General features: G+C 40.0%; 1 protein-coding gene across 1 annotated transcript; it reads right to left on the reverse strand.

The window, feature by feature from the left end:
- Positions 1-475: 475 nt before the first annotated feature.
- hpgd (15-hydroxyprostaglandin dehydrogenase) lies at positions 476-19,462 on the reverse strand. The gene is made up of 7 exons (XM_079264652.1): positions 19,352-19,462; positions 18,761-18,884; positions 14,289-14,395; positions 11,182-11,278; positions 5,173-5,249; positions 4,923-5,086; positions 476-854 (listed from the first exon to the last, which is right to left on the reverse strand). Exons 1-7 carry the CDS (start codon positions 19,442-19,444, stop codon positions 731-733), a joined length of 786 nt encoding a protein of 261 aa, XP_079120778.1. The 5' UTR covers positions 19,445-19,462; the 3' UTR covers positions 476-730.
- Positions 19,463-25,340: the final 5,878 nt, after the last annotated feature.

Consider the following 25,340-nt stretch of genomic DNA (forward strand, 5'->3'; position numbering starts at 1 on the left):
ACATCATCTTCAGGGATAGTTGTCCAGGATCTGCTTCACCAGCTGTACGAGGTGCTGTAGTCTGTGAAACTGTAATTTATTCTGCGATGTATCACTTCTTCTTTAGCCACAACACCACACGGATGTTGGTCCTGATGCGTTCATGGATCAGACTGCAGGCTGCTGTCCAAGTTCAGGAGTAATTAATGACCCCTTTCTACACACAGCTGCTTTTACATGATCTGAAGCTTACTGTGTGATTATTTACAACCAGGTTAGGATTTGAAAAATGAGGAAAATCAGGTTTCAGTGTGGATCTTTAAAATCATTTCTTTCATTCATCCTTTTCTTGTTCAGTTTGTCTTTTATCTCACGCATATTTTCCCACACAGCCTGTAAGTCATGACTCTTTATGAAAATCTTTTAGACGTTTCTTTGCAAAGTAGAACCAGTTTGTCCATCATTTTAACTCAGTCACCAATCTAAGATAAGGCGTGTACAGTTTTACGGTCCATTTGTGAATCTGACGGAAGGTTCTCGCTGAAAACTTCTTAAGGACAACTTGAGAACAAATTGTTGAAAAATTTTGTGAAGATATTGGTGAATGAGGCCAGTAATACTAAGCAACCGGCGGGTGCTGAAACCTAAGGCGTAAAAACAATGATGTCATTTTGAAAATGCATAGAAAAGTTGCTCAGACTCAGTTCTGAGGTGACTTCTTGACCTGTTCATCGTGCTGGACTCTGGCAGCTCAGGCAGACATGGGTTCATACGTGTGGAAGTGGATTCCCTTTGAGCAGGTAATCTTCATGACAGCTCCGTTCAAACTGCTGTCTGTGATCAGCGTCATCATGCCCTCAGCGATCAGTGACGGTCTGCAGAGAAACACAGTTTCAGAGAACACATCTCACAACCTGGTTATCAATCTAACAGGGGAGGGCAACTCTGGTCCTCGAGGGCCGCAGTCCTGCAAGGGTTAAGAGTTTCCCTGTTGAAACCCACCTGCCACCAAACAGACATATTAAGCAGATTTTTATGTAGCTGGAAGCCAAACCCTGCACAAGTTTGCTAATTACTGATTTATGTCAGACGTGTTGCATCAGGAATCTCCCAAGACTTGCAGGATTGCAGCCCTGGAGGACTGGAGTTGCCCACCCATGATCTGGAACAGGGGTGCCTAGCTCTGGTCTTCGAGGGCCACAATCCCACAGGTTTTCCATGAATCCCTGTTCCAACACACCTGACTTAAAGGGGTGCTATTATGGTATTTTGAGTTTTCTGAGCTTTCTACAGTGTTACAGTGTTGAATCCGCATCAGACATGTGAGCGGCACCGTTTCTTATCACCTAAACGCATGTTTGAGTTTGAGTTTGAGTTCCAGCACTCTCTCCATTCGGTTTCCATGGCGACAAAAAACGTGTCGTTTTAGAGAGTTTTTTCTACTTGGAAATCCTTGTGACGTCCCGGGGGATAAGGTTCGGTGATTGGTTACCTTCTACTGGTTAACAAGGGCATGTACAAATACATCAGGCGGGTGGAAAACGTTGGATAAAGTTATTTCCAACGATGGCTGGTGAGTTTACCAAAGAGAGACATCCTGCTGCATTCATTGCTGTGGGTTGCTGTTTTCCACTTTGTTTTCAGGGTCTGATTCAGGTTCCAACATGTAGGGCTGTGTGCTATGTGTTGACATTGTATTTATTGAGTTCATATTAGCCTAATCCTTCTGTTTATGAGACGCTACAATGACGGCAAAAGCAGGTGCGGTGCGCGCTCCCGATGTAGTGCAGTGGCGGGAGGCGGGGCTTAATGCGGAAGAGTCTCAATCCACTCGTTTTGCCCACAGGCTGATCTGACAGCCTACGGAGAGGGTCGGTCTGAAGTAAATAAAGCGATTTTTGACAATAACTCGATCAATCCCAGCCCTTCTGGTCTCAGAAATAAAAATAAATTAGCCTGAAATGCACATAATAGTTCCACTTTAAGCTAATCAGTCACTGTGCAGAACTTCATTGGCTGTTGGATCCATTCAGTGTTAGCCAGGTGTGTTGGAACATGGATGCATGGAAAACCTGCAGGACAGCGGCCCTCAAGGACCGACTTTGGACACCCCTGATCTAGAACTAAACCTTGAAGTCCAGTTATGCTCCGGGGAATTTCTCCCGAAAAGATATTGTAACATTGTGTAAACTGACTTATATCCAAATGAGAAATACACGCATCTGGTAGTAATTTCCGCTGGCTCTAAGTACTTCCCTCTTGCTGCAGAGCTGAAACCTCCACATTCTGTTCTGATGACAGATACCCCTCAACAATCATTTTCATTGTGAAACTGCAGCGGTGCTGGAAGCAGAAAGCCAACATCCTGGAGCTGATAGACATTCTGAGTTACTTTTGGCCAATAAATCTGTTCAAGCTCTCACTGAACTGAATAAAAAAACCAAAACATCATGCATAAAAGCTATTTGTTCAGAAAGAAGCGACTGCAGGTGTAAGGGGTCCACGTGTCTACAATCAGGAAACTCTGGAGGAGATAAACTAAAGATTTGGTTTGTTCAGAGCAAAGAAGATCAGCTGTGAAACATGATGGTGTTTCTGGATCTGTACCTGAACCTCCTGACCAGGACTTGTCCTTTCACTCACATATAAAACAGGTTTCTATGACCACCTTCTCCCACCTACGTAATATTCCCCGACTGAAGAACATTTTGTCTCAGAGCAATGCAGGAAAACAAGTCCATGGGTTTGTTCCTTCCAGATTGGACTAGTGTAATTCCTGATTATTGTTCTGACTCAGGAAAGTTCTGATAAGACTCCATCTGATCCAAAATGCTGCAGTAAGGGTTCTGATGAGAATTATCAGCAGATACTTCTTCAGTCTCAGCTTCTTTTCTTTCCTTATAAGCTCGAATAGAATTTAAAATTCTCCTCCTCACACATAAAGCTCGTAGTGACCAAACTGGATTTTAAAGATCTCAGAGTGCCAGATTTTCCTGGCTGAGCCCTTCACTCAGACTCTCAGACTGCAGGTTTACCTGTGGTTTCTACAGGCAGCGTTGCCAGGTTGGGCGGTTTTCCACCCATTTGAGCTGCTTTTGGTTACACCAGGTGGGGGAAAAATGTGTTGGGTGGGTGTATGACATTTGGGCTGCTTTTGCCCACATATGGCGGGTTTTTAGTAGTGTTTTTTTTTTTTTTTTTTTTTTTAGTATTGTGAAAACAGCACAACATACTGATTCTCGCTTTCTTCCTCGTGAATATCACTTATGGCACGTGGAAGAAATACGCATTAGAATGTCAGGCACGGATAAAGGGGTGGAGCGCCCCCGTGCCAGACATGTGATTGGTCTGTTTTGGACAGACTTGGTGGTAATAGAGCTTCCGTGATTGGTCACGACAAAAAGGGCGCTTCCCATAGTGAGATACCTCACTCAGTTTTCAGAGAACCGGGGTTACCATAGTAACCTAACGTTTTCAGCACTGTGTGGAAAGAGCTGCTAGCATCCCTAGCGACATATTAATCATAGCAATGGCGTGTTTTGGAACATATGTAGCCTATTTGGTTGATTTACTGTGATTTTTGTTGGTTGCAATTTGCGATAAAATATTTGTCAACCATTTATCTGTAGCCATTTGATGCAGATAGGAAGCTCTGGATACTTACGAGTGTTTTCTATTGTTTGTGTAAATATTTTACGGTTTTACACGGGTGTCTGGCAACTTTGTGGTTTTGGCTGGTTTTTATTGGATTGTGCGGGTTTTAAGCTATGATTGGGCTGGAAACTGTCAATCTCATCTGGCAACACTGTCTACAGGTTCTAAAAGTCAACTGGGAGGCAGATCTTCCCATTATCAGACCCGTCACAGTGGAAGCAACTTCCAGTTCGGCTTCAGGAAACTGACACCCTCTCTACCATCAGATCAGACTTGAAAAAAGTCCTTTCTGATGAATCCTTTAGTTGGATCTGGCTTGTTGACTGCCGGAAAAATGTCTCATTGTATGACTTATGATGCTCTATACATTTGTATGGTCTGTTTCTTTCATGAATATGTCCTGAGAGGAACAGTTGGGCCAGCCTGGCCCATTTTCAGTCAGCAGGCAAAGTGAACTTTGTGCAAACACACCTGTTTGTAAGTTATCAGAGACAAGAGACATGCATGAACTTGTGTTCCACTGAACCAACGACCTGGAGGGGAAACTTAACCTTTGCTCTTCTACACAAACAGCATGATGATAAAGAACCGTAGAAACGAATACTGACGGTTTCCACTTCGCATTGTTGTTAAAGGTGGAGTATGTAAGACTTTCAATATTTTCAAAATAAATTAACTAAAAAAATAACTACAATCATAATTAGACAAGTTAAACAAGTTTAATTAATGACAAAGACCCTTTTGTCATTTGTCATGAATTAAACTTGTAATTTAATAACGCATCAAATATGAACAGACTGGAACCTACATGTTCAAAAAACTTTGTAATTATGATTGTATTTATTTTATTAGTTTATTAATTTAGAAAATATTGAAAATCTTACATACTCCACCTTTAATGGCATAACATTGCAAGTAAAATATTGCCTTCCTGTTGTACTCATGTCTGCTGGGTTTCTTATTTAGTGGAGGAGTATTCTAGATAGAATTATGTTTTATCCATCCATTTAGTTCTGCTGCTACATGCCAAAGTTGCAGGGTCATGTCCCATGATGCACTGGGCTCCTCTCTGCTCTCTTTACTCTCCATGTAAAAATATCTGACACGGTTGTCGTCTTTAGTTCGTGTTTGTCTTCGGGTCAGAGATCAGATCACAGTTACTGGTTTAACAGTGAATTCTGCATCAGATCACAGAAACTTTAAGGAGGTAAGAAGGAGGCTTTATTTTAGGACTCAAGTCTTGTAAATTTAACTTCACTTCATGAAAGAAAAAGTGCGAGTGAACTCACTGTAAAATGCCAAACTTGCTCATGCTTCGTTTGAACTCGTCTTTGAACTTGACGAACTTTCCCATGTTGTCTTCTTGTTCCACAGAGTGCAGCAGAGGTGTGTCCACGAAGGCCGGACACAGAACGTTGATCCGGACGCCATAGTTGTGCTGATCTGATGCGTCCTGCAACCATGTCAGGAGGAACTGCTGAACCACACACTTCTCCTGCATATCTGACTCTGTGTGTTTTCACTGTGTGGGGGTCTCACCGCCATCGCTCTGCTGAAGCCGATGACTCCATGTTTCGTGGCGGTGTAGACGGGCTGATGAGGGGAATGCAGAAAGGCTGAAAAATAATTAGAAAAAGGAACAAACATGCAGGTTAGCGGAGCTTTATTATGAGGGAACTTCAAGTCTGCTCCAGAACAACCGCTTCAGGAGCTCAGACGATCCGGCTTCGAACTGAAGCTCATGATCTGAAGCTTTCACATGGGTGGGTAAGGATCAGGCACCAACAAGCATGCCATGTTCCAAGTCCATTAAATCCTCCCTTCGCCCTCATTCTGATGTTCAGTTTGAACTTCATCAAGTCGACTTTTCAACGTCTACATGACTAAATAAATTGTGCGAAATCCATCCGTTTTCTTAATAACTTATTCCAATTAAGAGAGGCAGGGAAGCTGGAACCTATCCCAGCAGTCACTGGGTGAGAGGCAAGGGACACCCTGGACAGGTCGACAGTCCACCACAAGGCCATACAGTGCTAACCACTACACCACCATGAAACCCTTTTAATCATAAACATAAGTATAGTTACGTCTGGCAAAATTCACATCATACTTTCACTGAAGATCCATTTCTAATGTTTATTCCTTTATAAAGCAATAATTGTGTGTGTTTAAATATATTAAATTATTGCTTTATTAAAAGAAATCTATGTCTTTATGCAGTACTGATGTGAACTTCCAGCACATCATGCACTGAGCTTCCCATGAAGCTTTACCAAGATGAAAATATACATTTTTTTCATTGTTTGTCTGTTGATTTTTTGATTGTGTTTTTACAATTTCAAGCTTTACTCGTCACTGATCTAAAACTCCTGGATAGTCCTTGCGTCCTCACCAGTAATGTGTGTGCGAAAGTTTTTTTCTTTCACTGCTTCCTGCTGACAGTGCTCATTGATACAGAGCCCATCTGAACTATAAAAGGAAAGAGTCGAACTCTTCTCTGCAGTTTTGCACAAATACCAAGTAACTATGTCCTCTCTGCAGCTGCCTTCTCTTCCTCTTTCTCCTGTTGCCTGAGAGAGTGTAACAATAAGAAGGGTGTGGAGAGTGAAATGCAACACAAATCTGATGTAAGCATATCTGCAGTCTAAACCCCTGCCTCTACTCTTCTATCACAACCAGATGGAGGGGTCCACTCCACCAAAATGACATGGGAATGAGGTGGTCTGGAAAACTTGTTGCAGAAAATAATAGAAGTGCTGCTCCGTGATTGGCTGATTAGTTATTTGATTAAAGAAATGACAACTGAATCAGGATTTGCACAAAGTATTGGAGATAAAAAAAAAAATCACCTAATGAGATATGAGAATATAACTACATTGTACATGTTTAGGTAAATATGTATATATAGTAGTTTCTTAAAATACAGACACAGGAAAACTCTATAGGAGTACAGAGTGAAGTACTTTATAACGTTCATCATATGAAAGGCAGGTTATTGCAGACACTGAATAAATGACAGAAGAGAGAATTCTGCTTCCAGGATGACCTTTGTCTCCCCCCGAACCCCCCTTCCCAAAAACAATATGCTGGAGGCAGCGAAGTTTGACCATGTTTGGACAAGTCCTGCTTGGTGAAAGACTAGCGAGTATGTTACGTTCATACACATTCTCCACATACTGATGTTATCTCACAAGCAGGATAAGAAAACACTTCCAGCAGGAGATTAGAAGAAGCTCAGCTGTCCATCAAGAAGAAGATCCCCTCGATGCAAGATTTTAGTATAAAGAACACACACTTTCACAGAATGCCGAGGAGACACAGGATGAAGGGTAAACTAACACTTTCAGGCAGAAGGCTGAAACCAAAGTTGTCTTTTGTATGAAAACATGTAGCACTTTCCAAGGAACAGGAAGTATAGAGATGTTGCGTGTGGCGTATTTATACAGCAGTCATCTGTGTTCTAGTTGACCTTACTGACTTGCTGTATACTCAGTTTTTGGGCCTACTGCGTATGTTCCCAGAGATCCCCCTAAGTAAGGAAGTGACTGTTTTCTATAGCGTGGTTATGCTGTCCTTTCCCTCGGTGGTACAGATAAAGTGGTGAAACGTGTGCATTACCTTGTTACTCAAATACACTCCATTGTGGATAAAAGGTAGACTGGCGGGTTTATGTCAGAGGCTTTTCAGTGCAGACCTTAAAGCGAACTGTGGGCTTTCTTTTGTCTCAACAGTGCGGTCCAAGGTTGAGTTATACTGTCTTTGTGAGCTATTAGCAGTGTGGCCCAGTATCATTATATCTTTATGCTGATGACACATCTGTTTATCACTGTGCAATGATACCGTCTACATTTGATACTATTTAGTTGGATTTGTTTGATTTTAAATTCCCACTAACTTAAACCAAACGTATGCAGTTTTCAAATAAAAATGAACCGGACGTTTCCTTGCTTTGTAGAGACCACGACTTTTTAGCCTCCTATGAAAACAGATTCATCCTGTCTAATGGAAATCTCTCTTTTACATCCCTCATAAACCATATTTTAAAGAAATTGAAACCAAATGTGTGTTTTCTTTATGAATAAATATTGTTTTTTATTCCACACCTGGAAATGGCTTGTTGCTGCCACTTTTTATTTATGGCAACATTATCTACCTCTGTAAGCTCCTAAAAGATGCTGGATGTTGACTAAAAGTTTATTAATAGGCTGTAAATTCCACACCCTCCAATCACGTTGTTCTCTATACCTAATTTTGCAATGGTATAATATGATTTACAGGTTTAACTATGCTTCACATTCACTTTTATAACAGCAGTAAAATGTGGTAAATTAACAGAAAGAGTGTAAAATAAGTCTTTTTTTGAGGAGGCACAATATAAATACCCACAGTCAACAACATCATGTGGCGCTACATGTTACGATTTCAATGTAATCCAAGTGGGATCGCATCACATCGGCCTCCACAGGTTTAAGAACTACACTGCATCTGCAAACATGAAAGTTAATGTGTATTTTCCAGCCGCTGCTCTGCTGGAAACTGACCTGAAAACCAACCTGACCTCCTCTGCAGCACCGAGGCCTCAAGGGAACAAAGACTGCAAGAAAAAGGGAAGATGATCGTGGTGGGAAATGAGAAGCTAACATTGGACCAGTAATATTCCACCTCACAGAGGAACGCTGCAGGGTTTCCACACTGGAAAAACCAAACAGGAACAAGGTTAACCTATTACTTATCTGATGTTGGCTTTCTTGAAAGAAGATGTTTATGACTCTTGAAGAGCTTTTTTAGGCCTGAATTACACATCATGACTCATTTGTAAAAGAAAAGTAAATCAATGGTAGATCAATATTTACCTCATGAAATGTGTTTGATGCAGAGTTTGGAGAAGCAGAACAGTCCAGTTCCAGTACTTTTAGGTTAGAGTGAATATAAGTTTATGTTTTTGCCTCATTATAGTTACACAAGACGAGCTTCAGAAACTGGTCAGAAACACATAAAGTCTGGCGGGGCGAGTGTTTCAGACCCCTGCAGCTCCATCTCTGCAGATTGTGTCTCTTTCAGCGTTAACAGACAAATTAAACTACTGAATCATTAATTACTCTTTAACTTTGAACTGCTTTCATGGTTTACAGCACAGTGAGTGTTCAGGGAAATGAAGCACAACCCTGAGGACCTACCTCACCCTCCAGCGAGGTCAGTCCTCAGGGTTGGTCAGCTGTCATGTTTCTCTCCCACAGAAATCTGAGGTATTACATAATTTAACAGCTGAGGCCTGTGTGTATTTATGTTTGCCAATGCTTTACATTTGTAAAGATCCAAGTGAGGCAGAGGGTTTGTGTGATTTGTCATGCATTTGGTCTTTGTGTCTACATTTAACTTAACCATTATGTACCCTGCAGATTTTCTCTCACACTGGTAGCAGAGAGAAGTAGAAGATAAAGTAAAAGATCACAAATTTACCGGCTGATAAGGGATACTGCCAACACTTGAATCTGGGAAGTGGGTAAAGTGGTTTTTAGGGCTTCAGTGGGTATGTTGCATGCATGGTGACTGTCTGATCAAGGTCAATAAATAAATTATGAGTCAAACAAGGTGACACATCTCCAGTCTGTACAGAGGTGAGTTGTTGTAGAACCAGCAGAACCAAAATATGATTGTTTCTGAACCAGCATTCAGCAGCAACTTGTCATCACACTGGCTATTAAAACCTGGTCTAATAAAGCTGAAGATGCAGAAGGTGCTTTGCTGCCACAGACTGGAATGTCCTATGTAAACCAGATTTACTGTATGATGACCACATAAATGACACCAGTACCATGACTAAGTGTGTCACAGATTATATCTACTTCTATGTGGACAGGGATTGTTCAAACACCACAGTGAGGTGTTTTGTCATTTTTCTTTCTGCAGGTGCTCCTGATGATTGCCTGCTATGTTTTCTTATAGGCCAGAAGATGTTTACTCTTTCTTTTCAGGTGTAATGTCTGGTTGTCTGGGTTTTATGCTTGGGTTTGATTCTCTTCCCTGTTCACCCTCTCCTTTATTCTGCCTCTCCAGTCTGGTCCAGCAGGTATATGTAAATTTGGTAATAAACAAATCAGAATAAAAATAACAATGAAATAAAATAAAATAATAATAAAGAGTTACATTTCAAGCCAGTTCAAGGGGAGTCTCACACCCAAAAGGTACCTCTCGGCAAAGCAAATCTGTTTGGCACAACACAGCAACCAGATCATCATTCTGCTGTCATGATAGTTGACAGGTTAAGTTAAAATACAGAACAGGGAGATGTTTCTTCAAAAACAAACCCTAGGTCACCAGTGGCATGAAAAAGATGCAAAAGATTAAAAAGACACCACAAAACAACCTAAAGACTAATAACTGCAAGAAGTACATTGGGAAAATGTTAGAAAGACATCTCCAGCAGAACAGCAGGGATGTGTGGTCAGGAATAAAACAGAAAACCGGCTGTAACCTTGTAAGACTCAAGCCCTCAAAAATGGTAAGAAAAGTGTTTTTTACTATCCCTTTAACTAAATGTACAAATAATAATAAAGAAAATATTCAGGGACATTCGTTATTTATATAATGTAAAAGCTACGATAGTGTAATCGCTTTCATTTCTGGTATCTATTGGGGGGGGAGACAAGTATCAGATTGTGTTCTGTTTGTGAGGAGAAGGGGGTTATATATCTGAGGTGGTGTTCAGAAACACCGAAGCACTGCAAGGGACTGTACTCTCCCCAGTTCTTTTCACATTCACCTCAGACTTCCAATACAACTCTGAGTCGTGTCATCTGCATGGATACTCTGGTTGCTCTCCAGCTGTGGGATGTATCAGTGGTGGGGAAAAAAGCTGAGTACAGATAACTGTTCTGTCAGTTTGTGAGACGGTCCAGAAACAATCACTTCATCTTGAACATCAAACAAAAGAGATTGTTGACTTCAAGAGGAACAGAAGTAAACAAAACTGTTTACATCCTGGGAAAAGAGGTGGGGGTAGAGGAGGACTATTTGTTTTAACTTTCATCATTATTTATATATGTTTTTAGTCTCTGGGGCATGGGGTGTCAGTTCCTTGAGGTACCTGTCCAAACTAGTATTTTTCTTTGTGGGTAAAAAAGCTTGATCTCGCAAATATTATACTGGCTTAATGGTATCAAAGTGTATGTATATGGTGTATGGAGCCATTGACAGACAAGATTGAGATTGTGTGGATGTGTTTTCACGTGCATCAAAACATGACTCAGGAAATCAGAGTGCGGGAAACACAGCACTTAAAAACATCGGGGACTATGTTCAAAAGTTAAAATCCACATCATTCCTTACATGTGATGTTTCCTCACATAAGGCTCCAGCTTTATAAACACCCTGAAGCTGCATATTTTCTCAGCACATTCGAGTCAGTGCTGCATGGCTCTGTCCCTCAAAGTGTTTCATCCCTGCAGGTATCTGCTGAACCTTTATGATCAGCGTTAATGGTCCAATTAAAAACAAACCCAACCCCATGTCAGTCTGTGCATGCGCATGTGTGTGTGTGTTTGTTACCTGCCATTGAAGATACGTTAACAATGGTGCCTCCTTCTTTGCCGTACTCTTTACTCATGTGCTCCAGTGCTAAGTAGGTTCCTCTTATCACTGAAGTCTGAAAGACACAAATAAACAAGAATAGAACCAGATAAGATCATTGACGGTACAGCGCTTAGTGAATAGGAAGTGAAAAAATGTAAACAAAGGTATTCACAGTTGTGGTTTCACAGGAAATCTTTTGCTGATAAAAACGTTCTGCACCGAGGTTTTTAATGCACCATTGAATCATTCAGACATGCAATGATATGCATGTCTCAGTAAGTAAACCATCTTTTATAACTAAATTATCACTGATAAAAAGACTGCACCAGAGCTCTAAACGGCTTCACGCTGCATGATGACAACCAGCGCGCAACAGTTTTCATTTATTCCTTCCTGCATCTTTTGACTGAAGCAGAATTTAGTGAACACTGAGCTGACAGCTAACTACACCAGTCTGATATAAATATGTTTTAATCAACGTTTATATCAAAGCAAATCACCCTAAAATACGGTTTTCACTAGTATCAGGTAAACGGTGGCATAAAGATGTGTTGTAGGGACCTAAATCGACCATTGTGTCCCAACAAATTTAGATCGGAGCTCTAAATAATTTAATTTGAATTTCACAACATTAAATAATAATGATCTGTATCAGATATCAAATAAAGAATGACATGACAGTGTTGTAGCCAGTTTCTGATACTTTTAGTTTAATTTTAATATAATGGGACATACCAGCGGTTCTCAACCTTTTTGCAACATAGTACCCCTTGTAAAATATTTCTTTCCCCCCTAACCACTGCAAAGTTTCTTTGGTTAAGAAAAAGAACATGAAATACAGCACTTTGTCATTTGTGTTTGGTTTATTAAACTTTTAACCATGCAAAACAATGGAAATCTCTACGACGCTTCAACCAGGACTCCATTGTTTGCGTTGTCAAGGCGACAGTGACTTATGAATATGCTTTGGCTAGCAACGGATGCGGTTCAATTCACGTCGGAATGTGGGATTTTGGGAGGAATGAAAGGATGTAAAACTATATGTAAATTCAGTTTATGAATGTGTACTTACATTGGATGAAATATATAAAATATTTATACCACATTATATTTATATTATTTTGTTTAAGGATGTTTTAAAGAAACATATGTTTTCAAAACATTTCAGGTACCCCCTGGAATGCCTTGAAGTACCCCCAGGGGTACGCATACCCCCATTTGAGAAACAGTGGGATATAGAACAATCTAGCCTCTTCTGGATCTCACTGAAAACCAGCAAATTTAAAGAGTCGTAGAATAAATGAAAACACATCTGTACACTGTTTTACACATGGATCCATCTCAGTCTGCTTGGCCAAAGGTTGACCAGAAACTCTGGTCTTCTGTGAAATGTTGGCATCAGTTCTTCCATCCAATGAGTTTCACAGACTGAAATTCACAGTTTCAAATAATCTTTCAGTGAAAAAGAAGATTAAAAACCTTGTGAAACCATTTCTTCTTAATAATTTGTGCGGTTTGTGATTTTGGCAAAATAGTGGATGCCTTCATGGTTAAGGTTAAAGTTTTAAATATGACGAATTTAACTAGATGTTTTGTCTGGATGAGGCTGGATGGGTCTTTTGCAACATCAGAGAATCTGAATGAGGTGGATGAATGTGCGACTGAGCATGCTGGTAGAATGACAGATCCTGTCACATCAGGAACGTGTCAGAGCAGAGTATCTCCGTTGCAGCTGGATTCTCCAATCAATCAATCATGCAAAGATAGCAACATTGTGTGGTAGTTGATGCACTTGTTGGTATTTGAGAAACCAGTAAGAGCTTATTTGTCCGGCCTGATTGGGTCTCACGTGCTTTCTCTTTATTCCTTTTGGGATGTGTGGTGTCATTCAAAATAGTGTGGATTTTCATCTTCAACCTGCCAGTGGTGTGAAGCATCAAATGAGACCCTCTCTCACCTGATGGCTCGGTGCCTGGGTGTCTGTGCCGTTGGTCATGACATAATGTTGATGTTCCAAGAGTACACATGGTGTTCTAAAATTGACCAGATCGACTTTGCTTTCCATCGGCTGACTTCCTTCCTGAACAATTGGTTCTGCTTTAGATTGAAGCTAATTTTGGGTAAGTAAAGGGTCACAACTCTTTAGAAATACTGGCATTTCTGGTGGAAGCGCTCAGATTGACTAGAGTTGCCACAATCAGCTGGGATTGGTGGACAGATGGTAGTAGTGGTTTCCAAACTTTTTCAGCCAGGAGCCCTAAGATAACATACGTTGGTTTTCGTGACCTCCCAAATGGTCATCTTGCAGCCATCCTCAACATGTAAGGCTGGAAAACTGTCGGTTCTTCATGAATAAGGCCCATAAAGTAGTTTCTGGTGGATTTGGTTAAAAGGAATCTACATGCCAAAAATAATCGTCTCTAATGCATAAAATTAATTAGATTTTTTTGTGACATGTGCTCTACCTTTGTTTTTTATGTGGTATTGTGTTTAAATAAATAAAGATGCTAATTTCACAGATTAATCTCTGCATTATTGGTTCAGTTTTGACAGCCTTGGTAAAAAAAAAAAAAAAAGAATTCAACTTTATTCAATACTAAGAGCTGAAAAGAAGACAGCTGCACCTTTTTGTACGACACCACACATTTCTAGTGAGAGCATGATGTACGAACAAAAAACATGAGGAGGAGAAGGAGTGTTTGGTTTGTTGAGGCAGTGGTTTGTTTCATCATGTTCTTAACTGTGGAGTTATTATGTGCATACCTGGTATTTGTATCATCAGATTTCAGTCAATGACAAATCAAACACTGTGAAACAGAACTAGTCACACTGTGTGACTTCTGGCCTCATAAACGGGTTAAAACCAGAAATAAATTAACTTTACTATGTCCATAGTGGCCTTGTGATGGATGGACGATCCGTCCAGGGTGTACCCTCCCTCTCGCCCAGTGATTGTTGGCATAGGCTCCAGAATTCCCACAACCAGTAATTGGAAGTGGTTAAGAAAATGAATGAATGAATGAATGAATGAATGAATGAATGAATGAATGAATGAATGTGGATTCAACCTGTTGTTTTCTTACCAAGTTGACTTGTATGGTTTTCTCCCAGTTTTTCTCATTATTGATGCCTGCATTGTTGATGACAATGTCCAGATGTCCAAACTGGTCCACAGTCTTCTGGAAGGCTTCTGTCCCACAAAGACAACGCCTACAGGTTAAAGGTTAAATCTAAATTTAAATAGGTAAATAAACCATTTAGTTATGGTTTAGAAGGCACAATGGCTTCGCTTCTACAGACCCTTTCTAATAACACGTTACAGATCTGATGAATAAATAAAACTGCATGAAAATTCTCAATTTATGGAGAAACTGGCTGCAGATGTTCTGTGATCAAACCCCATACCATCACAGAACCCAGATTCAACGCCAGTCTGGACCCAGATAACTCTGCAGCTTCTTTCCTGCTCAGTAAAGTCTGATGGCACATCTATAGATGTAACTCTGTATTATAGAGCTTGATGAAGATTTCCACAGTAATCCTTGTTCGTGTGGTTCTATCAGCTGGTGACGAATGACAGCTCGGGATGCAGGTCTGTCTGAGGGATCAGAGATCACCATGTCCAGTTTAGGCTGGTTCTCACACACTCCTCCAGACTGGCTGAATGGTTTAATGACATTCTGACTGCAGAGGAGAAACATGGAAATCCTTCAGTCTTTCTTTGAGGAACTTTATTTTTAAACTATTCCATGATTTTTGCACATTTAGGCACAAACTGATTCCTCTAGACATTTATAATCTTAAAAAAACTGTGCCAGATTTTTTCTGATTTGGAGTCGTAAGTGCAGTTTGATAATAAACACATTTTCATCAATTTGCAACCAAATCTGCAGAAAACCCTCTGAAGTTGTGAAATCACTGAGAGAAATAAAGAATCAGCCCCAAATCTTTGTTCTCATCTCCCTTTGGAAAGAAACTCCTTAATGGAGGAGTTTGTGTTGCTTTTCTGTTCTTTTTGATCAGAGAAGAAGAATTCCCGGAGGCTTAAAGAGTTTGTCTCAGTGTTTATGAGGACAAACTTCCTGCAGACACGTTAGTTGACTGTAAACAGTGAGAGTATGTGGAGCATACCATCACAATTTACAGTGAGATCTGTTTATCTCCCGATGAGATGACAGAAATGTCTGGATGAACAGCTGAAGGGAGAAACCTGAGGTGGAAAAACAACCTCCTGTTCTCACCTGTAGCTTTTACCATTCAGAAAACCGGCAATTAACATACCGACTTTTAACGGATTTAACCGCACACACACAAACACAGACGGAGTGTGTTTGTTCAGACTCACACTGTGTCCATATCAACACTATCAGATCCTCAGCAGCAACACCAAACAGAACCCACAACCTCTTCCCTGCAGGAATTTACTCTAAAATGTCAACTGTGAAGAAACTATGTTCCCCGTTCCTCTAACATGTTTAAATTCACAGCTTCGCCCTCTTTTTTTTTCACCTCAATGCACCAGCGCTCACACACATCAGCCCTAACACAGCTACAGAAAAGCAGAAGCAGAGAAAGGTTTACTCCGTTCGAGAAGTTGTTTAAAGGAAACCTTTCTGTCAATTCATTTCAAGATCTTTTCTCTATTTCATCATGAGGAACTCCAAATGTGTGAGGACAGTTCAGTGTCTGGGCGTAGTTTCTCTATGCAGGTATCACATTTAGCTGCACGCAGTTTAGTTTTCTGTTTGTTTGAGTTTTTTTTATTTTTTCATTTTGTTGTTGAGACAAAACGACAGGAACAAATTACTGTAATATAATCCACGTACAAGTATGAAAAGGGAGAAATAAGACTAATTTTTAAGTGAACTTGCCTTTTCTATATAACTATTTATCCAAAACACAAAACAAAACACAAAGAATCAAAATTAAAATAAAGTAAGGCTGATATAGTCTGTCATCAAAATAGCCTATAACACACAAATAAACTGACCATAATGTAATCTTTTTACGTCTTCATTATTTCATAAACTAGTTTATTTAATAAAGACCCGTGGAAATGTGTAAAATAAACTTGAGGTCGCAACATTTACTGATGTGTTTGCAACATGTAATTGTTTAAAATGATTTACGGGGACCACGGAGATCAGGGCAATGTTGAGTCAGTGGCGGAGCCTCGTTGTGGTGTCTGTACGGCACTTCTGGTTTCAGAACGGCTAAATAAAGCCACAAGCTTTCTAACGTAGAAAACATAACTTGCAGCTGTTAACAGACAAGACTGAGATCGTGGAGACGTGCTTTCATGTGCATCAAAATATAACTGCAAGAGTCCGGAAATCAGAGTGCTGCAAACGCAGCACTCCAAAGCATCAGTGGAGCCATGCTTGAGAGTTAAAATACACATCATGCAAAGTTTCCTCACATGAGCCTCCATCTTTATAAACACCCTGAACCTGAATATTTTGTCAACACATTTGAGTTAATGTTACATGGGTCTGTCCTTCATTTCACATAACTTTCAAATGTTTTGTTTTTTATATCTTTATATCATAATTTCACCAAATTAACGGTGGTCAGGCTGCTGTCACAAATGGTTTGTAGGATTTCTTATGAGAAATAATGCATGGATGTTCTTACATAGCCTATGACATTTTGGGCCAATCAGGGAAAAGATAAATCAGTGGAGCTGCCTTGTCATGTTTCTTTTGTTTTGATAGGTCATCAAATTATTTTCAGGGAAACCTGAACTTCGACTGTTGGATCTCTTGGACTCTTTCATGTTTCACATTCATTTCTATGCAGACTAAAACCATTTTGTATATCTCCAGTCCATCCTTGAGCAGTTCCCTGCCTTCCTCACAACACAATTGTTTGCAGTTGGTTTTCATTAACCTTTATCTCTTCTTAAACATAAATTAAACAAATGCATGATTTTCAGTAGAAACTACAACAGATAAACCGTCCTCACAAAACCCTCTCTGGATGGTTCATATATTCTGTTCATTGACATTTATAAATACCTGAGTATCTGGCTTGACAGGTCCCCCTCCTTTCATGTACACATCAACACTTGTAACGTAATAAATCATCTTTCTAACACTCTGCAAAGCACCTGATGATCATTATCCATAGAAATGCTTTTAACTGTCATCTTCACAAAGTAAATACCATCTACATGCTGCCACATGCGCTACTTTCTGCAATATCACTTGCATCCAAAACTATCCATCGCTTCTTTTCCATAGACTAACCCACTGGTACCAGTTTATTTATAAGACCTGAACTGGTTAAATGGAAAACAACAACAACATGAAAAAACACAGCTCACTGCTCTTTATTCATTATCCATAATGGATAATGATACTGGAAATCACGCTCCAGTACCTACATTAACTCAGTCATCCCAGAAGCCTGAACATCCATCAGCCATTTCTCATTCCAGTTTATAGCTTCTAATGAAGGTTACACCAGCTTCTACTCACTGGAACCAGTTACATCCGAAACCAATGACTGGAACCAGTAACAACAGAATAAATTGGACAAGTTACAGCTGAATGACTGGAACCACACATGATTGTAAATGTGCACTGGTTCTCCATTGTCCTTTCTGGTTAAATAAAGGTGAAATAAAAGAAATAAAAACAAATGATAAAAACCCAGCTCTCTACCTCTTAAGTTTGTTTTTTGCTTTCTTTTTTTAAGTTTTTCAATGTGCTTTATGCATAATTTGTATGAGACATTATCTCAAGAAACATTAAAAAGTTTACCTGAATGAATAATGGATTTGATGGTAATTACTTCTGCTAATAAGCCTTTAAGCATTAATTTGCAGAAATACTTCCCCACTTCAGCACAATAGGTCAGACACAGTGGAATCAGTGAGATGTGCACTACTTGTCTCTTCTGCCTCTCCTCCTTCTCTGATGCTCCCATCTCTCTGGAACAGGGTAAACCTGGACTCATCAGACCACATCACCTTCTTCCACTACTCCAGACTCAAATCTTTATGCTCAATAGCAAATTGGAACCATTTTCCTTACCGATTAGTGGTTTTCTTATGTCTATACAGCTGTTCTGTCCCAGTCCCTGAGTTCCCTTCACCTTCACATTGTTTGTACACAAATGTTCCCTCTTTCGGTACCAAACATGGCCCTGAGTTCCAGTGTCTTTCTTCCATCTGATCTCATTGAACATTTAAATGATCACCAGTCGTCATGATTCAGGATTTTTATTTAACCACCTTTCTTCACAGCAGATGATGGTTTCCCACTATTTTTTCCAGTTTTTAGTAACAAACAGTTCCTAACCAAGTTGTCATAGTTTATTCAGTCTCCTTGGATGTTTTCTCTGCTTGATGAATGCCAATGATTTGGCCCTTCTTAAACAGACCAACATCTTTTCCATGATTAAATGTACGTTTCCAGAGGTAAAATAACTTGTTACACTATTTATCCCATCAGAGGCTCCTACGTATTTATTTATTTTTTTATATCCAAGTAGCCATTTTTTTACATAGTGGATGCAAGGAGGCTGACATGGCTCCGTCTTCTAAGTTTACCTGCCAGCGCATCGCCATTGGACACATCGCACTGGATGAAGATGCAGTTTCCATCTCCAAACTCAGCATCCTGCTGTGTTTTGCACTCCTCGCCGGAGGTCTTGTTCAGGTCCACAACGGCCACCTAGAGGACAGAGGAGACACACTCCAAAGTTAACCATCCTCTCTGCAGCTGCTTGAACACAACTGATTTCTGGTTAGTTTTCTGTGTCACCGCTGTGGTTTGACAGCTCTCATATAAAATGTGTTAGAGCTGAATAGATAATAAGCTAAAGGAAGTTTATGGTAACAGCCTCTGAAACACACTTCTATCTTTAAAACACTACTTCCTGTCTTAATGAAAACTAAATGTACCAAATGATGAGTTAAAAACAGAAACGTGAGATTCATCAAAGCCAGGTGATGTGTTAGAGAATCAGCTTATGTGTGTGTGTGTGTGTGTGTGTGTGTGTGTGTGTGTGTGTGTGTGTGTGTGTGTGTGTGTGTGAGTGATCAGCAGATGTAGAGATCGGAACCAGATGTCAGAACGTAAACAACAGAGAAAAGCAGGAAAGTTTCTACCCATAGTGTTGCAAACTGAACAGCACTAACCTTTGCAAAGTTCTGCAGCAGTGAATAGACCACTGCCTTGCCGATACCCTGAGCCCCTCCGGTCACCAGAGCAACCTTCCCCGTTAGAGACATGATCCTGGCTTCACCTTGTCTTCCTCCTCCCTCTGCTTCCTCTCTTTCTTTCCTCTCGTCCTTCTCTGTGTTCACCTTTCTGCTGTCTGCAGCACAATCAGAGCTTTTTCTCTCTCTGCTGTGGTTCCCTTCCTCCTCCTTGCTCTCTCCTCCCTCTCTCTCTCTCTCTTTCTCTCATATTTATCAGTCTATACAAACACTGAAAGTATGTCACACACAGAGGGAGTTCAAGTAAACAGCAGGATAATAATAACAGGTTTTATCCAGCTTGTTGTGGCCACCCTCCTCCTCTTAATGGACCTCCTCTTCTCTTTCACTCCTCCCCCTGGTGGGTTTGCACACCTGAGCTCATCAGTTTGTTTAAGAACACACACCACAAAAAGGAAAAAAAAAAAGATAAGTCTGACAGCAGATTTTGCAAAGAGTCATCAAGCGTGTATTCCTCTTCCACACACGTGTGTGTCCTGTCTGTAAATGCTGTTGGACCACATGCACGGATACGTGGCAGCACATCAACCTTAAAGTCTCTGCATGTCGCCTTTCACACTCAATAGCTAACCATTAAACTCACATGCTAACAAACCTCTTTACTTCCATAGATGTTTACACTCAATACCAAACAACCAAGCTGGGAAAGTTTGATTAAAAACTTTGTCAATATTTAGCTGACTACAACCTTTACTCCAAAATATCTTGGCTGCGGTACAGGGGTGGAGCCAGCATAAGAAATAACATGATTGTGCCTCTCTCTCTGTAACACTGATGCAAAAACCATGGAAATATTTGCAACAAGTTTAAAAAAAAAAGGTTAATTGACAGGTGCTGGGGGGTGGGGGCTGTTTTGTCCTGAAATACAGTGACTTAAAATTGAATATGACATGGTTTCACCTCATTATCTTAAAACAAATGTGTTGCTAGCATACAGCTAAATCACCAGTGCTATGTAGCTTCATGCTAACATCAGGTTATTCGCTTTATATGACATAGCTGTACTTGTCCAGGGACAAAATCAAATGAACATTCTTATTATTGGAAATGTGCAGTCTCATGTCTGTATTTTTAAAGGACGAACAATGAGAAAAGTACGTTTAAAGTAACTTTAAACTGGTGTAGTGACGCCCTGCTGTTTTGATTTTCTGAATATTCTTATTATTCTGTCTATTCACTGCACATGAGGAGCATTTTTCTGAAATTGTTCAATTTTTAGATCCAGTTTATCTCAGACTGGTGAACTTCAGCCGATCTTCACATCTGAGAGACTCTGCTTCTCTGAAATGCTCCCTGGATACCCAGTCATGTTGCTGATGTTTTGCCAGTCAACCCATTTAATTTTCAAAGACTCCGTGTTTATTTTCATGTTCCTCAACCACCTTAAACTCCACCTGTCTTGTTCAAATGGAAGCCTCACAAATAACACATAAAATGTATTCTATAAGCAAGAAGTTGAGCTGTCTCTAAACTTTTATGATTTGCAGAATATCAGCTTTGGGAATACCCACACACTCTCCCTTTATCCTTGCTGCACATCTTTACCTTCTTTAGACTTCTTATCAAACATCTTATCCTTCCTAGATTTCTTGAAGAGAAATCTGGAGGTGAGAGAGCTTCAGCACCTCAGGCTGCAGAACAGAACCCAGCAACCATAATGGGGAGGATAAACTGACTGAACGCTGCTGCAACAGAAGGATGTGACAGAATTACTTACAGTCATCGGACCATCAGTAAAGTTTCTCAGAATCTTGTCTCATTTGTATCTTCAATTGAAATTCACGACTTTTAAACAAGAAGACCTAAAGCAACATGTTTTTGCATTCATGTCCACATTCAGATGGATATGGAAGCAAAATATGGGATTTAGATTTGTGTAATTTGAGCAGAAAAACAAACAAGAAGAGAAAAAACAGAGGAGGTAGTCAGTGTGTAGGAAGGAACCAGAAATTAACAGCAGGTTAAACGGGATATCTGGAAACTAAAGCAAATTCTAAAGAAACAAGAGATTTAAAACAACAGAACTCATAAACTAAGACTGAAAGTGCTGCTGAACAGTTAGAAAAGCTCTTGCCATCATTGCTATGCATCACAGATTCTAAAATCTTGGGGGAAATAAGATTTCTGGACCAAATAAAAAGAAAAAGAAGAAAAAAAAAGCTTTAGGTTACATTCTGGTGGAGGCTCTGGATAAGCCAGGCTGGCTTTTTGCCTCTTCCTGCACTATATCCTAATTATTAATTCTGTCTACTCGATGTCTTTTTTTTTTTTTTTTTAATTGTTATGCAATATAAATTAGGACTAGGAATCCAACTGGACTGGCTGAGCGGAAAAGTTGGTCTGTTGTTCTTACAGGGAGATCACAGGGAGAAGCTGTGTGCATTAGGTTAACTACTTTCTCATCATTTTGGTAAAATGCTACCCCCGAGTGGTGATAGTTAGAGTTTCAAGCCTTTGAAGACCTTTGAAGGTCCAGTGGGCAGAATTGCTAACATATAGTAGTAAAGACTGACATAGCACATTTGGAAATGGATAATGGCCATCATTGACCAAAATTTCTTCGAACATAACGTTGTTTTTGTGCATGAGTGGATCCAATGGCCTCAAGTGCAGCGACGACTCACTACAAATAACTACTTCAGCATTATGTACAGACCCTGCAATGGTGTGGCGACCTATCCAGGTTGCTGGCATGGGCTCAGGCTTCCCCGCAACCCTTAATAGGACTAAGAAAGAAAATGGATGAATGGGCATTATGTACATGTTCACTGTTGTTTCAAAGTTCCTTTTAAGTCGTTACTTATCCTTAAACATTGGTCTGGTAGCTATCAAACAAAGCTGCGGCAGTTTAAGGGTGCATTCACACCAGGATAGTCTGCTAGACTTGGTCCGGTTGGGGACTCAGCTCAGTTGTAGGGGGGTGTATCCATTCAGGCCGAGATTGCGTTCACACTGCACTTTGGTCAAACGAGCCAAACCTTTACAACAATATTACCCCATTCCCACCAAAGGTGGTGCTGCACTAGTATTTGGCAAAAGAGAGGACAAGATCCATGTAAAGAAAAAAAACTCTGCTGCGAGTTAAATATGCAGCACAAAACTATAGCTGTTTTTGTTTTTTGTTTTTTTTATTTTGTTTTATTCAATTATACTGCAGAAATACACTGCAACAATGGATGCAGTATGAACAACAGATGAGACAGAGGACTCTTAACGCCATGGCTATTTATTTACCCACAATGCATTGCTATGTCAAATGCAGGATGTCACTTTTTTTGTAGTTTGTTTCCTGTATTTGGTCCACTTGAAATGGGCTGAGACCTGCCTTTGTACCAGACTGAGTCTGCTTCTTTGGTTCGAATCAGAATTCGTTTTGTGCATTCACATTTCCCAAACGAAGCGGACTTTCCGAGCAAATGGACTCAGAGTCAAATCAAAATGGCTGATGTGAACGTGCCCTTAAGCTTCACACACAGTCGTTTGTCCGTTCAGAGACACCAGAGTAGAAATATGGCAGCTGCCATGTATGTGGACTTACAACTAGTAGATATAAATGATTCATTCTGAGAAAAAAGGTATTTTAGTGAAGTGATTCGATACCAATAGAAACACAGCTTTACATTTTGCTGTCATTGTTTTGTTCCATGCTACACCTTTAAGGTTTCAAAAACACAATATGGCAAAAAGATTTGGGACATCTGCCTTTGCATGCACATCAAATCAAATCAAACTTTGTTTTTAAAGCACTTTTCAGGTACAAAAGTACAAAGGGCTCAATATAAAAAAAAAAAACCCATAGATTTTACATCTTAACAGGCACAATCACACCCAAGTTTGTCACAAAACATGCACACAGATGTTATCATTCTCTCTCTCTATCTCACACACACACACACACACACACACGCACACAAAAAATAGACAGAAAACCCCACCCCTTGACCCCACTGTAACACAAACTCTCTCTCACAAAATAACAGGATAAATGGACATATGTCTCAGCACTACTGACCCAGGTGAGGAAATGATTTATCCAGAGCCACCCCACCCACATAAAGCTTGATGACATCCCAGAGTTAACCCACACTTTGTAGCTACAACTGTTTCAGCACCTCTGAAAAGTGTGTTTATGGGCATTTTATAGATGTGAGCTCAGGACTCAAGATTCAAGACTTCTTTTTTGTTCCCCTTTGAGGAGAAATTTAGCTCCGTTTAAAGGGAACTGTTGACACAAGTGAAACAATAAAATCTGCAGATCAATAAACAATGAGAAGACATCCAAGACAAAAACCAACATAAGACACAGATTAACAATTAAAAAAACAGTTAATCAGGTCTGTGTGCAAAAATAAATGAAGACTAGTAAAAAATGGTGGTAGATTCCTTCATAACTAACATTGTTATCTTTGCTGGGTGGTAAGCTTCATGGACAGTGGAATAAATACATATTTATACCTGTCGTGTTTATAAGGATCTTGCATTTCCTCTGTGACTCTTTGTAGGCAAGTCAAGCTCCTCCACACAGATCTATGTTTTCACTGACCTTGATTGGATTTGAATATAAAAGGATAACACCAGTAATTTTGACAATATAAAAAACACACTAATAGTCATCTGCAAGAAAAGAATGGATCAGAATTCTGCAGCAATCTGTCATTAAGCTGTGTCCCTTCTTCATCTGTTCTTCACGTCATCGTGTTCTGCTTCAGACTCCTTTAATAACCTACAGGCATCAAACCAAAGTTCATCTCAACCAAATTAGAGCTGGTTACTGTAAACACACCATTAGAAACCATCGACCAGATCATCGTTAAGAAGTGGAAACCAACTTTATTTAAAGCAACAGAATTTAATCAGAACATTGTAAAATATGCACATCTTATTTTACAAAAACAAACAAACAAAAAAACAAACAAAAACAGATGCACGCTCACCTGCGTCACATGACAGGGTTTGGTCGTAGCTTTTCACCTCCTGATCTCCCATGATCATGGATCAATACACCATACATTGTGATGGAACCGGTTTAATCTCACAAAATAAAAAAAACAAAACAAACCCTCAGCATCATCGCCTCTCCTCAGACTTATTATATGAGCAATTTGACAACTTTATCCACAATCAACACACTGTCACCACATTTCAATCATGGTGCAAACTAAGCCATCCAAAACATTTTTTTTTTTGTTTAAAAAAAATTTAATTTGATTAAACTGTAAAATCGTAACAGATTTAGTTTTATACACAAAAAGACCGGAAACTTAGTGAGAAAATTCCGGGCTGCAGGTCTGTTTCCCTCTGGGCTGAGAAGTTGAAGCCAACCCCCAGAAAGAAACCCTCCCAAAAAACCAAAAAGAAAACCAAAAAAAGGTATAAAAAAAAGTATTTTCAGGCATTGCTTGCCAATAGAAACGAACCCAAACAAACTTGGGACTAAAGCGCAGGTGTAGGATGGTATGGATGCATTAGAGCTGAAATTACAAAAACATTGTGAAATCTTTACTGTTTTGGCCCAAAATTAAGTAAGGGATAATGTCCGACGAGGTGTCCATTATCAGAAATTAATGGACGACGCGGGGGCGTCCGGTTGCCTCCGCGAAGTCCATTAATTTCTGATAATGGAAATCTCGGAGGGCATTATCCCGCTTATACCATGGTCACTCACAAAGGAAATAAAATATAGGATTAATTACTCATGTTGTTTTTGCTGTTAGAATAATGTTTTTCACAACAAAGGGTAGAGCGGACTATTTAATGTCTTTTGTTGTGGCGTTTCCAAGGTAACCGGCTTTGAGAGCACCTGCAGCGCGTTCGGCAGCAGATACTTTTGCAACAAATAGGCGCATCATCGGGTATGATGATGCGCCTCTGTCTGCACACTGCAGCCAGGGGTAATTGTGCGGAGCTC

This window comes from Telmatherina bonti, assembly GCF_933228915.1.
Source record: "Telmatherina bonti genome assembly, chromosome: 3".
Classification (NCBI taxonomy): domain Eukaryota; kingdom Metazoa; phylum Chordata; class Actinopteri; order Atheriniformes; family Telmatherinidae; genus Telmatherina; species Telmatherina bonti.

Excerpts from the sequence above, each read along its gene's own strand:
- hpgd (XM_079264652.1), bottom strand. The coding sequence starts at position 19,444 with ATGTCTCTAACGGGGAAGGTTGCTCTGGTGACCGGAGGGGCTCAGGGT. Across the intron at positions 11,279-14,288 it reads AAACCATACAAGTCAACTTG|ACTTCAGTGATAAGAGGAAC; the intron begins GTAAGAAAACAA and ends TGTGTCTTTCAG. Across the intron at positions 5,087-5,172 it reads GCTTCAGCAGAGCGATGGCG|GACGCATCAGATCAGCACAA; the intron begins GTGAGACCCCCA and ends ACATGGTTGCAG.